The sequence below is a fragment of the Mastigoproctus giganteus genome, chromosome 4 (assembly GCF_048544385.1).
Source record: "Mastigoproctus giganteus isolate SK-2022 chromosome 4, ASM4854438v1, whole genome shotgun sequence".
NCBI classification, from domain to species: Eukaryota; Metazoa; Arthropoda; class Arachnida; order Uropygi; family Thelyphonidae; genus Mastigoproctus; species Mastigoproctus giganteus.
The window spans coordinates 148,109,055-148,126,980 of NC_143578.1; the positions used below are offsets into that span (position 1 = coordinate 148,109,055).

The window sequence follows — 17,926 nt, forward strand, 5'->3', positions numbered from 1 at the left end:
GGCTGACACAAGTAATTATAGACCTGTGAGCTTAACTTCTGTTCCAGGAAAATTAATGGAGGCACTGGTTAAAGAAGCACTGCAGGATCATTTAGACAAGACTTCGGTTATAGCTCAGACACAGCATGGTTTTGTTAAGGGGAAGTCTTGCCTGACCAACTTGATTGGATACTATGATGCAGTCACAAAAGAACTGGATGCAGGGAATAACTTTGATATTATATACTTGGATCTTAGAAAGGCTTTTGATACTGTTGCACATGGAAGACTGCTACACAAATTGGAGCAGTGTGACATTGCAGGCAAATTGCTGCTATGGATAAAGGGGTGGTTGAGGGGGAGAAGACAGAGAGTGGTAATCAATGGACACTGCTCATCGTGGAATAATGTTATTAGTGGAGTCCCTCAGGGCTCAGTGTTGGGTCCATTATTTTTTTCTGTATTTATAAATGATATTGATGATGGTATATCAAGCTTAATGTCCAAGTTTGCAGATGATACAAAGGTTGGCAGGGTTGTCAAGGACACTACTGACACTATGCTGCTGCAACAGGATCTGGAAAGGTTGAGCAGATGGGCTGAGAGGTGGCATATTAAGTTTAACATTGACAAATGTAAAGTACTACACATGGGAAACAGCAACCCCAGAGCAACGTATCAACTCTGTGGTACTACACTGACAGTGGTAGAGAATGAAAGGGACTTGGGGGTGATTGTGCAGGCAGATATCAAGTTCTCTGAGCAGTGCAGACGAGCTGCAAGAGTAGCTCATGGAGTATTGTCAATGATATACAGGAATTTTTCCAGCAGGGATAAGGAGGTGATTATTCCATTGTATAAGGCAATGGTCAGGCCACACCTAGAGTACTGTATACAGGTCTGGAGGCCTCATTTCAAGAAGGATGTAGAGCTGCTAGAACGAGTACAGAGAAGGGCAACAAGATTAGTGAATGGAACAAAGGGGTGCTCTTACGAAGAAAGGCTTAAGTTTTGCAAATTACAGTGTCTGGAGACTAGGCATCAGCGAGGTGATCTGATAGAGGTGTATAAAGCCTTGAATGGTTTAAGCATGCTCAATGCTGATGGGATTCTTCCTCTAGCTCAGAAAAATCACCTGAGAGGGTATAAATTCAAATTGAGGAAAGACAGATGTAGGATAGACGTGCGAAAATTTGCCTTTAGCCAGCGGGTGGTTGGTTGGTGGAACAGACTGCCATCCCTTGTGGTGGAGGTTGATAGCCTAAATAAGTTTAAGGCTCAGCTGGACAGGTATTTTGAACAAACAGAGGGGTGAAGTGGAAGTGTTTTTTTTTTTTTTTTTTTTTTTTGGCTGATGCTGCATAAGCTTGCTTTCTTGCATCAAATGCCTCTACTAATGCTAATGCTAATGCTAATAACTATGATATCACCTATTTGGATCTTAGAAAGGCCTTTGATACTGTTGCAAATGAAAGACTGCTGCAGAAATCAGAGCAGTATTGGAGGCAAATTGCTGCTATGGATAAAGGGATGGTTAAGTGGGAGAAGACAGAGAGTGGTAATCAATGGACACTGCTCTTCGTGGACTAATGTTATTAGTGGAGTCCTTCAGGGTTCAGTATTGGTTCCATTGTTCTTGTCTGTATTTATAAATGACATTGATGATGGTATATCAGGCTTAATGTCCAAGTTTGCACATGATACAAAGGTTGGCAGTGTTGTTAATGACACTAATGACATTACGCTGTGCAACTGGATCTAGAAAAGTTCAGCAGATGGGCTGAGAGGTGGCAAATGAAGTTTAACATTGACAAATTTAAAGTACTACATATGGGAAGCACTAACCCCAGAGTTATGTATAAACTCTGTGGTACTACACTAACAGTGGTAGAGAATGAAAAGGAGCTGGGGGTAATTGTGCAGGCAGATATGAAGTTTTCTGAGCAGTGCAGACTGTCTGCAAGAGTAGCTCATGGTGTCTTGTCAATGATATACAGAAAATTTTCTATCAGGGATAAGGAAGTGATTATCCCCTTGTATAAGGCAATGGTCAGGCCACACCTTGAGTACTGTATACAGGTCTGCAGGCCTTATTTTAAGAAGGATGTAGAGCTGTTGGAATGAGTACAGAGAAGTGCAAGAAGATTAGTGAATGGAACAAAGGGTTGCTCTTAAGAAGAACGGCTTAAGTTTTGCAAATTACAGTGTCTGGTGACTAGGCACCTGCAAGGTGATCTGATTGAGGTGTATAAAGCCTTGAATGGTTTGAGAAAACTCAATGCTGATGGGATTCTTCCTCTTTCTCAGAATAATCACCTCAGAGGGCATAAATTCAAATTGAGGAAAGATAGTTTTAGGATAGATGTGCTGAAATTTGTCTTTAGCCAAGCAGGTAGTTGATTGGTGGAACAGATTTCCATCTTTTGTTGTAGAAGTTGATAGCCTAAATAAATTTAAGGCTGAGCTGGACATGTATTTGGAATGAAAGGAGGGGTGAAATCGGAGCATTTTATTATTATTATTTTGTTTTTTTTTTGGTTTTTTTATTTATTTTTATGGCTGATGCTGCATAAGCTTGCTTTCTTGCATCATATGCCTCTACTAATGCTAAGTAGTTTGATAATTATGTGGCAATCTTCCAGGAATAATGCCCCAATTTTTGCAAACTCTCTTTTGTTGCTGGGCATCCTGGGACTTCTTCATTATGCAGTGAGGTTCTTCCACATTTGAATTGTTTATGAATGTGCTATAACTCGGCAGACTTCTTTGCAAAGAATGATAATTTCTTTGTGGATTGCTTTGGGTGCTTTCTCTTGCAGAAAGAGGAACTGAATCACTGATCTGTATTCTACTTTGTCCATTGTGACACCGTGTTGCAAAGCACAGTGTCACAATGGATAAAGTAGAATACAGATAGAATACAGAATACTGCAAAGGAAAAATGGACAAATTTTTTTCTTTGCAGCACTAAATGAAGTGCTGAAAGAAAAAAAAAGCATTATCAGATCAAAAACAAACTTCATGTTGTTGCTACAGAGACTAGAGTATCAAAGAAAACAAAATTTCATTTTTCCGTCAAAACTACTTCTGAGTGAGTACTAATATTATTTGAATCCCACTCGAAAAATTATAATTAACGAAAAAAAAAGTATTTTCACTAAATATCAGCACAATCAAATAAAACAGCCCTGGCCTGTCCACCCAGCAAATAAAAAACACTGATAAAATTGGAAGATCAGACTGTACATAAACACTAGTTAATTTGGAGGCTCAGAGTGTACATAAACATTGATTTGATTTGGAAGATTGGACTGTACATTCGCTCATCACTATAACCTTCTAGACTCTCTGCATATACTCCATATGTTGGCCAACAATGTGTAATTTGGTCTCATCTACATTGCAATACTTAGGTCTAAGGATAGGATTCAAGAGGGAATCCAGAAACATCACTTGAAATAAAGCTACTTAACAAATTGTTACATAGTCGGAGGGTGGAATTTTTGCTTATTTATAGTAAACTTTAAACACTATGCACAGCAAGTACACTTTGTCATGATTCAGAGGGTTTAATTAGTGTTTTTCTTCTTCATATTATCAGCAGTTATAAGAATACACAAGGTCTAATTGAAATGTTTGATGAATATTCCAAAAAAAATTAATTTTCCTCAATAATAAATGTTTACATTGTTAATATTCTTTGATATAATCTCCTTTTGCAACCAATCAGTTATTCCATTGTGCCTGCCATTGATCAAATAATTTTTCTAATCTCCTAATAACTAGAGACAGACTGTTGTGTTTGACTGGATTTCTTGATTCAACTTGAATTGTTTTCCTTTAATGTTCTGTTTTAATTTTTGAAGAGTAAAAGTTGCATGATGCCAAATTAGAAGAATAAGGTGAATGCAGCATGATGAGAATGTTTGAAGAATAAGATGAATGCAGCATGATGAGAATGTTTGAAGAATAAGATGAATGCAGCATGATGAGAATGTTTTTGCAAGTCAAAAATTTTTGAACTATGAGAGAAATGTCATATTTATCATTTTCAATATGTGCAACAAAAGAGGAAAAATAAGTGTTCACTCAAAGTGGCTGTCCACTTGAATGGTGCATAACAACAGGTTAAACTTTTGTGAGCATATGCTCAAAAGATATCAATGTAATCTTCACTCATCATTTTAGATACTATTATGCATTCAAGAATTATAAGATTATTAATTGAACTTTTTGAACTTATCACATATACCGAAATATAGCTAGAAAAGCAAATAACAAACTAGTGCCAAAAAATATATTAATAATTTGAAAAGTAATAATTATAAAAATATACAGGGCAGTGCATGAAATATTGACACACACATTTTTCCAAAGAAACATTTCTATTCATTAGCACACACAAACATGAATTGTCTCGCTCATATTGTTGGAAAATATCCTTATTTTACAATGTATTCAATGTGCTCTCTATTTTGAGGAATGACTTCCTCAAAGTACACATGAATATTTGTAACAACAGTAGATGTCTCTTCATGGATTTTGTTATGCAATTGAACAACCATTCTATGAGTGTAGCAGATTGCCTTAAAAAAAAACGTTCTTTCAAGAAAAAAGTCATCAGATGTGTTCAATTCTCAGTTGTGGCAATTAGAATAATGGCATTAAAAATGCAAAGGCCCGAGCTGTGCCGAGGGTAAAGCAAATGAGGCTCTTGCCTCAGATTAAAAGCTGAAAGGGGCGCCAAAAGAAAGATTAAATAATTGCCACTGTTGCCATGATTAACAGTAGGATGCAATTGCCTCAGGTACTAAAAATTAACCCCGGGGGCTCACATCTGGTGAGTATGAGCTTGGCACACCCAGGGTCCTGAGCTGGATATCATCATTCTTCTCTTTCTTGGTGATTCCCTTCTACTTTTGACTCTCTCTCTCTCTCTCTCTCTCTCTCTCTCTCTCTCTCTCTCTCTCTCTCTCTCTCTCTCTCTCTCTCTCTCTCTCTCAGGGTTACTCGGGAACATTTTTTTTTTTTTTTCCTGGTGCAGCATAAGCCTCAGGCTTCCTTGCATCATATGGATATTAATAATAATAATAATAATAATAATGGTTCAGCATGATCTTGGCAAAGGCCATTGGCAGCGTGCAAAATATTCAATGTGACATTAGCAGCATGTGGTGTCCACAGGAAAGCTGCAACAGCAGAAAGTCATTCTGAAGATGATGCAAGCATATCTGGGATAACAGTTTCATTGAACAAGGGTTGAATTTAAACCATGAAAATGGTATCCACACAGTCAGTTCCTCTTCATGACTGTTTTTCACATGAAGCTGGCAGAAAGGCTATTTCCTAAAACTGTACATTGTGCTTAAAATTACAACAGACTGCATTTCTGCCCTTTGCTTATGAAGAAAATATGTCTTATCTGGTGTTCATTTTTAAAAAGTTTATGAAAGATAATCTTGCATGGAAGCACGATCAAATCCAATCGAAGCATTTATTAATAGAATGCTTAGAAACTGCAAGTTCATAAACTGCTTTTATGGGAGAAATGAAGTATTGTGTTTCTTGCAGGTACCTAATGAATTTCAAGGAAAAGCCAAAAACTTCCCTGTGCAACAGTTACACTGTTTGCCTTCATTAAAAAAAATAAATAAAAAAAAATCAACTTTCTCTAGTTGCCTTCAACTGAGCAGAAGGCAACTATAGAAAGTTTCCTTCTGCTCAGTTGAAGGCAACTTTCTCTAGTTGACAGAATTGCATGGAATTCACGGGCATGTCAAATGCCATGAGTTATTGATGCTCTCCAGCAAATTTTCCAAGAATCATTGTAGACTACTGTCAATTTTAAATGAACTTCACCTAATAGTTCAGTTTTAATTGATGATACAAATGTGTTAACATTTCAAGAGCAACCCTATATATGAAATATATTTAGAAAAGCAAATACTTTAAAAAGTCCTACCATCGTGATGTTGGCAAGGGTTTACCAGTGGCTTCACATTCTAAAGTTAAAGGCTTGTTAAGGTTGGTATTTTTGTTGAAAAGTTTTCTCAAAAATTCTGGTTTAACACCATCTATAAAAGAAAAAAAAACAAAAAAAACATCATGATCTTAATAATATGAATGACACGAAAAAATTACGAGAGACTCCTGATTATCTAGGGCAGTTAGGAAATAAATTTTCAGATAATCAAACTCCCTCTGGAAATAATCCATAAAATGAAAGAAAAAAAGAAAATAACAATACAGTATACATCCAATGACAAATTTTAATAACTAAAAATGGAGCATTCAGGGTAAATGGACACCCTTTCTTCAGCATTATAACGTATACAGATTCTAACAGAATATGAACATTACCTCCGGGGGTTCACATCTGGTGAGTATGGGCCTGGCACACCCAGGGTCCTGAGCCGGATATCATCATTCTTCTCTTTCTTGGTGATTCCCTTCTACTTTTGACTCTCTCTCTCTCTCTCTCTCTCTCTCTCTCTCAGGGTTACTCGGGAACTTCTTTTTTTTTTTTTCCCTGGTGCAGCATAAGCCTCAGGCTTCCTTGCATCATATGGATATTATTAATAATAATAATAATAATAATTAGAGATAAAAATTTAACATATACAAGAGTTGTGCATGCTCTGGTACGTATATGGCCGTGTGATTGAGCATTTATATACTAGATTGGCATTCATTGTTGGTACACGGACGTGTGTGGGTTTGCTGCCAGCGTTTGTCGAGTTTCAAGACAGTTGATTCCTAGATAGGGAATTCATAATTCAAGGGTGTAGTCTCGTGCCCTTGCAGCGATTCAAGGTTCTTGAATTGCATGATATGTTTAACAATTCTAGCCAAAGGCAGTGGTGGGATTGGTCGATCACTTTGTAATCACGTTTAGGGTTAAGGTCATGGTGGGTCGACCAGAAATGTTCTGCGATTGCAGAGTGGTCAGTGTCACCAAGGCGTATTGATCTGTCATGCTCTGCAAGGCGGTCTTGAAGTCGTCTTGAGCTCGCCCCTATATAGCAACTGCCAGAGTCTTTGCAAGTTATGCAGTATACCACTCCGCTACACAAAAGAGGGGCAACTGGAGTTTTCATAATAGAAATCAGAGAACATAAGCTCCTACTAGGTAGTTGTATGCATTTTATGCAGTATTCCCGGAGGATTTTTGAAATCTGGTCCAACGTACCTTGATAGTAGGAAATATAGGTGGTAGGCATATTGTCATGTGGGGACAACGGCCTTGGGCAGGTTGTAAGCTCTTGCACTTGTAGCAAGCACTTGTCTAATATATGGGTTGAGTAACCACAATTAACCAGGTCAGTTTCTATGAATCACGTGGGATGAGGTGAAGATGTCATCGATGTATCTGCACCACATTGTAATAGGTACAGGCGGGCTCAGGAATATCTGTTCCTCTAATTCCTCCATTGCGATGTTGGCAACGGCAGAGTTGACAGGAGCACCCATAGCTGTACCGTGTACCTGCTTGTACACGGAATCGCCAAAGATGCTGCCTGACAAGTATAGGTTGAGGGCAGTACAGATGGCCTCTGTGGATAGTGATGTTCTACTCGGTAGGTTTCAGTCATTCTCCAGAAGTCATTTGGTGCAGTTAATGGCCTGTTGAACTGGAATCGATGTAAACAGAGACACGACATCAAACAATGCCATAATCTCGTAGGTTCGAGTAGGTTTAAATCAGGGAGGATGTAAAAAGAAAAAAAAAGAAAAAACTTGTAAATACAACAAAATTTTTCAAATGTGAATTGAAAGTCTAGACGGGATGTGTTTAATACAGTATTCAACTATAATGGAGCTGCTGGAACAAGTACAGAACGGCGAGATTGGTGAGTGTAACAAAGGGTTGGTGTTACAAGAAAGGCTTAAGTGCTGCAAATTGCAGCTTCTGGAGACTAGGCACAAACGAGGTGATCTAATTGAGGTGTATAAGGCCTTAAATGGAATGAGTAAGCTCAATGGGATTCTTCTTCTTCTTGCTCAGATTACTCACCTGAGGGGATATAAATTCAAATTGAGGAAAGACAATTGTAGAATAGATGTGCAGAAATTCACCTTTAGCCAGCACGTGGTAGATAGTTTGAACAAACTTTCATCTGTTGTAGTGGAGGTCAGCAACTTAAATAAGTTTAAGGCAGAACTAGACAAACATTTGGAGTGAATGGATGGGTGAAATGGGAAGGTTTTTTTTTTTTTTTTTTTTTTTTTTTTTGGCTGATGCTAAATAAGCTTGCTTTCTTATATCATATGCCTGCTAATGTTAATAAATGTTCTTTGTTGAGGCTAGGAATGTGTTTGCTTGCTGGCTGCCATAGTGCTGGGGATATAGACACAGTGGGTGAAAATCTATATAAATGGTATGCCCTTCCTTTCCCACTGAAGAACCTTGTAACCCCCCCTCGGAAGAGACGGACATCAGTATTTGAATTTTACTTTCTATATTTACACAGGTATTTTACATTTATTTTTTGTATTCGATGCACAACTTCTATCCTTACTCTATTAAACGTTACCTTCTTTATCTAGTCCCTTTATGAAATTTTTCATCAATCCAAGTTTGATGTGCAGAGGTGGAAGAAGAACTCTGGTTGCACTAAAGGAATATATTTAACATTACATTGTCCTGGTATGAACTCGTCCTGCTTGTCCCAATGTCGCCCAACATAATGTTCTTCTGTCACGCAGCTGCCCCATAAACACAAAAAAAGCAATATTTTTTGAACTCTCTCCTACAAACCAACAAGCAAACTAATAGCCTTAAGATCACTGCATATGTTCAGACCACCATCCTGTTATTTTATAGCATGTAGAACCTTAGACATGCTTTCATGACTTTCTTTAATGAATGGAACACAGGAACTGATGGAAATTCATTGCCATTATGAAACAAAACTGCTTTTAAACTTGATTTTGAGGCATCTATGAATAAACACCATTCATCTGACTTATGCACAATACCTCATTCTTTCAGAAGTCCAATAATGTCTTTGCTAAAACACATACTATCCTCCATAGCAAAATATTTCGAAAATTTTTCATGTCTTTTTCGAAACACTGAAATCTTTGTTCCTGATGTGAGTATATTCCACTGCTGTAACCTAGAACCTTGTTCTTTCGGCAAATTTAAGTCTCAATCCAAATCATTCAGCTCATCTTGTTTGATTAAATGTACCTCACTACCGAAACTTACTGGTTGATAGTGAACACCTTGTGAAGTGGAAACATACAATGAATAATAATGTAGAGTACAGTATTTATTCAAAATTAATTTAATCTAAATACGAAATGTAATTTAATTTCATTTACAATCAAATCACTTTACAATGGACTCTCCAAAATAAAATACCGTTTACTATGCTTCTGGGGAATCCTCAACTTGAACTTGATCACTATTATCTTCCCCACTAGTGTTATTCCAAGTTTAGGGGGGCACTAGCAAATTGTCACTGTGTGGAACAGGCCGAATTGCAGAAGATATATTTGGTAATGTTATAGTGTGTTTGCTTTTTTTAGACATACCAGATATATTTGCATACAGAAGTAGCAATCATTAATGTGGTTAGATGGGGACTGCAAAAGGCTGTTTATTGTGGTTAATGTGGTTAGATGGGGACTGCAAACCATAGGGACTGCAAAAGGCTGTTTATGTTTGGAGGATAGATTAGCATTAGCAGAGGCATATGATGCAAGAAAGCAAGCTTATGCAGCATCAGCCAAAAAAAAAAAAAAAAAAAAAAAAACCTCCCATTTCACACCTCCATTTGTTTCAAATGCCTGTCCAGCTCAGCCTTAAATTTATTTAGGCTATCAACTTCTACAAGAAAGGATGGAAGTCTGTTCCACCAATCAATTACCCACTGGCTAAAGGCAAATTTCTGCACATCTATTCTACAACTGTCTTTCCTCAACTTGAATCTTAGCAAGAGGAAGAATCCCATCAGCATTCAGCTTGCTCAACCCAAGGCCTTATACACCTCAATCAGATACCTTGCAGGTGCCTACTCTCCCTGAGATTTACAACCCTGAGAACATGTCACGATCAGTTAATACTTGGAAAACCTTGGCACAGCCTCACTAAAAATGCTAAGTGTGCTCTCCTCAAATTGTAAATTGTTGCATCGGAATTTGAGCTTAAGAACCATAGGTAGAAGTCTGATTACATTTATCACAAGAAAACCGAGGCCAGAACTGATTGATAAAATTAAGAGAATTAGCTTATATCTGTTTAAAAAAAAAATAAGTATGTCATACATTACTGGGTATATTATGCGAAATTGGCATATTTTGGTAAAACCTAACTCCCTCTATATTTAATAACTGTAACGTGATGTGTGAAACTATTATGGTGATTATTGACATCTAAGCATAAAAATTGGTTAAAAACAGCATTTAAGTTCTTGGAGTAAAAATTGCATTGGCTAGTGTTATTATTGGAAAATGGTTGCTGTGGAGCGGGTCATTGATTATCTTTCAATTTAGAGTAGGATACAGACTTGCTGAACAGATGGTTAAACTATTGTAGTATTTGTCCTAAATGGTTGAATAGGTAATCCACATTTAGGACAAGAAGGCTGTTACTGTCTAAAAAATTTGTGCAATTTATTTTCCTTTCTGATCTATGTGTGATTATTATTTCACAGTGCATGATGACCATTTAGATCACTCAGGGTGCACAAAGGTGTAGGTAATTCAGGTAGGAGATTATCTAGCTCATTTTTTTGGATAGGATAATTTGGTTTAATATATATAAGGAGTAGATTGTAATATGGCTATTCAGACAGTAGGGGGAAGTTCAGTAAGGTTTGTTAGGCTGGAACACGTGGATTTGCTAGAACTAAAATATGAACCATGTGTGGCTATGTGGTCAATCAAGCAAATGTGTGATCCCTATAATGCTGTATGCATTGATTACTGGGGCAACTGCCCATCCATCTCACCTGAAGCAACACCTAAAATAAGTGAATTTTACAGTGCTGCAAGATAATTACGGAGAACACTACCTATGATCCGTAGCAGAAACTATAAAAATATACAAACTCTCTGCCAATTTATGAATGCTTTACATTATGCCTTTAGCAGTTTTTGTACTTTTATACTCAAAAAGAATATGAATATCACAGAAAATGTTCATCACAAAAACTTATAACTGAATATATTGTAACTGACAAATATGGTAGGTTGTTCCTTCTTAGATGAAAATGTTTAGTTTTGCAAGTGTTCCTGTGCAACTGAAATTTAGTTGAGGTTTTTTTTTTTTATTGTACCTCTGATGAAGGCAAGACTGTACATCTGGAAGTAATTACAGTTGGATAAATACTGCTGTTTATAAAAATGTAACTGTCTAAGGGAATATATTGCAGAAGAGAATAGAATCACCCAGTGGTCCACATATTAGAAATCACTGCAGCAGCTGGTTCCAATCTGTATCCAATCAGAAGCTGGTTCCAATGTCTTCACTGGGAGCCAAGATCACATTTGTGTTAGGTCCAACACTGTGATATAATTAGGTGTGGTATATTGAGATTGTACTGTATTTCATTATCCAAAAATTTAAAAAAAATGGATTTATATTTGCTTCACATTGTATAAGTCACACTTAGTTTATCTTTTTTCTTGTCTAGAGCAAAATATATATTTATACTTATAATAATAATAAATATGAACTCTTCAATACCTTTCAAGGAATTTCTTAAAGGATGCGTTGAATAATAATAAATTCCATTTAAGTTCAGAGACTGTGAATAGAGCAATAGTGAAAATGACCCAAGAGAAGATTTATGTCACCCCTGTAGTCAAAAGAGGTTGTGAACTTCTGAAGTTAGCTATGCTTCTACAGTGGTAACAATGAAAGTACTATTTCCCATAGTAAGGGGGGGCATTTTTTGAAGTGACAATGACATCAAAACCTTAAGGTTTCTGATATCTTAGTGCAGTGAAATAGTAAAAGTTTTAGTAGCAAAGTTTAAAATTCCTATGATTGTGTGCGTGTCTTATTGAAAACTATTGTTTTTAATAAGACACGCATAGTAGGAGGATGACATCCTCCTACTATGATTATCATAGTAGGAGGATGACACTATAGTTACCAAAATGCTGTTTAACCCTGAGTCAATTGTGTGGGGGGGGGGTCAATTCAATCATGATAACATAAAGCAATTGCTGCTTCATTTTTTGAACATTTCCTGAATTTTCTGCTGAAAATTCAAGCTTCGTGACATTGCTGCATCATCTAGAATCAAACTGTCAACATACATGCTTCATGTTTCATGTTATTGACAGGATTGCATCTAACAGCACAATTCATTGATGCACATGGTTTTTAAATTTGCATTCACTTTCTAACAGGTATAAGGTGAGCTTTAATTTCAAAAATTAATTACAAATATGGGTTTTTAATATAGAATGTTGATTTTTCAGTTATGTATGGAGAAGACTGAAAATAAAGATGGCAAGGGAAAAAAAAGGAACAATTTGAAGTATTTTTTGTTGATTTTCCAAATTTTTTTTGCACAGCAGAATTTCAAATTTTTCCATGTCTACCTCAGAGTTTTCTTTCAAAAAAAGTAATTTAAAATTATGCACATGACATGTTTTTTTTGTGGAATTTTGAAACTTATTAAAAATTAAAACTTTATATATAAATGCTTTAAAATATTAATATGTTTTTATTTTTACATTATTGCCCAACACTAAACTAAAATTACTGTCAAATATCAAATTAGCAGTTAAAAGAAAATCTGTACCCAGTTTTACTTTTCTGATGAGACAATATCCTCTATATCTATAGAATATTATTATTATATTACTTAATTTGGTTTCATCAGATTTTGGATCTGAATTCCAAGAAACTCTTCGATTTTAACTTTTGTAAAGTCATATTGGACAAGTGAGGTTAATGCTTGCAATCTTATCCCCAGAGCTGTACTTATGAACAGGCATATGAGGCGCTATCCTCGGACCTCACCATAGAGTGGAGGCCTTGCATGGTCTCTGAAATCTCAAATTTTTAAAGCAATTTCTTTTTTTTTAATGCCCTGATCTAAACAAGGGGCCCACTTGTACCTACCATGTAAACAGAGACAAGTGAAATTTACTGAAAGTGTGGATGACCCATTTCTGTGAAAGAACTGATTAATTTCCACAGTAAAGGAAAATCTCTCTGTCCTAATTCTCTAATAGGGTGTAACAGAAGAACACAGGTTGACATGCATATTATCCACATTGGGAATATGCCTTAATCTTTTCTGCTGCTATGAACACAAGAAAACAGCTGACCAGTGCAACTTCTTGGTAGTGTACTTGGGAGTCGGTTGTAAATGTGTTATGGACACCAGTATATAGTGGAATGTCCCTTTAGTTCTTAATTTGTGCATTCTACAGTAGAAGCTCTATTGCCTAAAGGCCAGAGGCATACCCAGGTCTCCTGAAATCCGTTTGTTATATGGAAATTTTATTCATTCTACAGAAACTATTTTAATTGGACCACCCATAGATTTCGGAATATAAGCTGAGATCTGAAAACTGTGAAATTTAGTTTAATTTAGCAATTACTATAATTAAAAATAGCAAAGAGCTTAAAATGCTGAAAATTAAGACGGAAAATATGCACTTTCATCAAAATAAAACCGGCACTCACCTCACGATCTGTTTAGTTGCATAAATTATATAAAAAAGGGGGTATGGGAAGGCCTCAGATTAAAATACCACGTGTTCAGCAAAAAATTTCAGGTACTTACAGTTCATGCCAATTCTCTGTCCTTCATTTCCTTAGTGCCAACTAAAGATGTTTTTAACAAAAATCCATCGTTCACGATTATTGGCCTTATTCTCATTTAATCATAACCTTAAAGTTTTACGTTTAAAAACTGACAACTAGAGGATGACGCGGTGCACCTATTCCTCTTCTGAGCTTAATTTTAATTTTTAATCTTAACCCAAGATTTTTAACTTATGATTTTAGTTTTTAATCTGAGGCCTCCCTACCCCCTTTTTAATATAATTCACGCAACTAAACGGATCATGAGGTGCGTGCCGGTTTTATTTAAGCCTTGACTAAAGTGCATATTTAGCAATTAATAATGCAGTGACAATATGAATCTGGTGCATCTAAACGAAAGGCAATGAGAAAAAGGAAATCAAATTCAAAAACAAGTTCTGTACTGTTCTTTATATTTTGCAGTATTGCAAGTTTGTGTTTAAACAGATTGGTAAAAATAATTGTTTTTTTCTGATTATATTTATATATGCAATGTTTTTTGGACTCTGGTATCGTTAAAGGGGACCCCCACAAGAGCTTAGAGCCTTGGGCTCCAAGAAGTGTAAGTACAGTCCTGCTTATCCCCCAATTTTCACTCTGCCATCTATTATAAATGTCTACAATTCATGGAAACATGCAAATGAGATGGCAAAAATCAGATATTTTGTGATTTCAAGCACAAAATATCTGATTTTGTTAGTAATTTTTGTATTTACTTCAGTAAATAAATGAAGTGACCTTCCTAACTAATAATATATATATATATTATTCCTAACTAATAATATATGTCTATGTATGAATTGTCCAAGGCCTACATGCAAAAACTGTAGATCTATGCATATATCACTGAGGAGGTTAAAAGAGTACTCGAAACATTAGCAACCATAAAAGCAAAATTGTTTAAAAATATTTTCATATTGCAGCATAAATTTTTCAAGGATGGTATGTGAAAACTAGAATTCTTCCCAATTAGACAATGAAATAAACAATAAATAAAATGCTAGTGCCATCAGCAAAAAATAATAAAATAAGAGAAATATTCAAAAGTACATCTTATGGATTTTCATGTGTTTGGTTGAATACGCAGCTTCCCATTTCCTTCCATTACAGATAGATCAAATAAGAAAATAATGCATCTAAGGGAAAAAAAAATTTTAAAAATTAACTATTTTTTCCATACCTGCAATTTCACAAATTTTAACAGGGGATGTGCAAAAACTTGGTTCACTTTTTCCAGCAGCATTAACAGCACACACGCGAAACTCATAATCACACCCTTCGGTAAGGTTTAAAACAGTGTATCCACAATCAAGAACAGAATACTCATTAGCTTTCAACCAAAAGGCACTTCCAACTTCTCGACGTTCCACAATATATCCTAAAATAGTTCAAACAAAAATATCATAGATTATATTTAACTCAGCAACATTTCAAGATTATCAAAGAATTAACTTTTAAACTACTAATAAATAAATCAATTCATCAATAACAGTCATATATTCAAAAACAAAACATCATTACCAAGTGTAATGATGTTTGGATCTAGTTCATAAACATCACATACACAAAACTCATAATCACACCCCTCAGTAAGATTTAAAACAGCGTACCTACAATCAAGAACAGCATACTTATTAGTCTTTCGACCAAAAGGCACTTCCAAATTCTCGAAGAATTAACACTTCTAGCATTTACAGCAACTTTTTTTGTAAACAAATAGTATGAATTTGGTTCTAAAAATGGGAAATATACTATGTAATATGGTTCATTTAACACTACCATTCAAATTCATTTAACACTAACATAACAAATTGTGTTTAGTTAACACATCTGCTGCCCGAACAAAAACTTGCATACAAGCAAACTGCAATTTTTGTGCATATAGGCAGACTGATTGAACCATGAGCTATTGCATTACGGCTGGGCTTAACATTAGCATAGCATTTTGCTTAGCATTAATCACACTGTCTAGAGAGCACTATAAAAGCTGTGTACTTGGTTTTGCGGTTTCATATGTTCTTTGCTTATGTTGAAGTTATATTATTAGTTTGGTGTTTTCCATAAGAAAAGGTAACACTTTTTTGAAAATTATGCTTGCATAATTATAATTCTTTAGTTTGTGAAAAACAAAACATCATCCTTAGTGTGTGCCTACTGATAAAATTTTGTATAAAAAAAAGTGTTTTCCTAAAAAAAAATTACCTTAAATTGTTGTTAGAATAGATCCACAGCCTGGGACATCAGGACAAAAAAGAAACAGGGATGGACAGCATATCGAAGCTGATGACATTTAATCATCTCTTTATGTCATCTAATACTGAAATAGAATGTTATTCTCAAGTGATGCAGATTTTGAATCTCAATAGAATGTTATTCAAGTGATGCAGATTTTGAATCTCAATAGAATGTTATTCAAGTGATTCTCATTTAAAGGCATCGGCTGACGTTAGAACACTATAAAAAACAGATGCTAGTGTTACTTGGAGTGATGATTTTTCACAGATGAAATACATTTACTAAAAAGCAGTTTAGTAGAGACCCTCTGATGTGAAGTTCCTGCCCTGAAATTTATATTTGAGGACAGGAACTTTGAGGAATAAGTTGATAATTCAGAGATGTTAGAAAATTGCAGTTGGCCCTGCAATAGAGCATCCATTATACTCTAGGATCAATTAAGGGTGAGATGTATATTTTCCCTTCATTTTCCAGATTTTATCTGAGACCATCTTAGTGCTAGTGGACTAAGAAATTGATGACACAAAAAGGATCCCCAATTCCTTTTGACTCTGATGGCAAATGTAGCATGCTTAAAAACTATTAGACTGGCTGTAGTAGGATATCATCAGAATATCTCCATAACTTTGTTCTGAGCCTTTTTTGCTGCGCATTCTTAATTCCACCATGGCTTGGAAAAGGTAGAAACTGAGTAGATGTTTTCGGAATGGCAGTTGCAGCTGCTTGGATGATATCTTCTGTGATGTACATGACTGCATCATTTACAGGCTCCTGATAGGCTACAGTAATATCATATTCTGCCAGATGTTGAAAGGCATTCCAGTCAGCCTGATCAATCTTCCAACACGGTGACCTAAAAGGAAGACACGGTCTTCCACGGTGTAAGCAGGTTATCATGGGGAAGTGATCACTTCCATATGGGTTCTCCTCCACTTCCAAAGTGAGTGAAGGGAGTAGCAAAGAGGAGCAGATAGAATGATAAATGGCAGAAATATGGAAGATGGTGTTAGAAGGTGCTAGTTAGGCATATGGAAGAAGGTGTTAGAAAAGTTAGGCAGATGGGCTGAGAAGTGGCAACTGAAGTTTAACATTGATAAATGCAAAGTACTGCATATGGGTAGCAGTAACCCAAGAGAAACATACCAACTGTGTGGTACTACACTCAAGAAGGTGGAGAATGAAAAGGTAATTGTGCAGTCAGATATGAAGTTCTATAAGCAATGCAGATGGGCTGCCAGAGCAGGTCATGGAGTTTTGTCAATGATATATAGGAATTTTTCTAGCATAGTCAAGGAGGTAATTATCCCTTTGTATAAGGCAATGGTCAGGCCACACCTTGAGTACTGCGTACAGGTCTGGGCCTCATTTTAGGCAGGATATAGCGTTGCTAGAATGAGTACAGAGAAAGGCAAACAAGATTGGCAAGAGGAACAAAGGGGTGCACTTACAAAGAAAGGCTTAAGTTCTGCAAGTTGCAGCATCTGGAGACTAGGCACCTGCAAGGTGATCTGATTGAGGTGTACGGTTTGAGCAGGCTCAATGCTGATGGGATACTTCTGCTTGCTCAGATTAAGAACCTGAGGGGGGCACAGATTCAAATTGAGGAAAGACAGTTGTAGAATAGATGGGCAGAAGTTTGTGTTTAGCCAGCAGATAGTTGACTGCTGGAACAGACTTTCCTCTGTTTTTGTGGAAGTTGATAGCTTAAATAAATTTAAGGCTGAACTAGACAAAAATTTGGAGTGATTGGATGGATGAAATAGAAAGGGTTTTTTTTTTTTTTTTTTTTTTGGCTGATGCTGTATAAGCTTCCTTTCTTGCATCATATGCCTCAACTAATGTTTCTGCATTTAGAAGCAGAGGTCATTGTCAGTGAGCATATGCTCTATGACATATCCTCTTCCATTAATGTTGGCATACCCCACAGAGTGTCAT

At 36.1% G+C, this 17,926-nt stretch overlaps 1 protein-coding gene across 1 annotated transcript in view; it reads right to left on the reverse strand.

Annotated features, from left to right (window-relative positions):
* Window positions 1-17,926, reverse strand: part of LOC150087120 (twitchin-like) — a 3,511,780-nt gene that overhangs the window by 758,278 nt on the left and 2,735,576 nt on the right. The window contains 2 exon segments of the mRNA XM_090372971.1: window positions 5,942-6,053; window positions 14,937-15,134. Coding sequence (XP_090229097.1) covers window positions 5,942-6,053; window positions 14,937-15,134 — 310 coding nt within the window.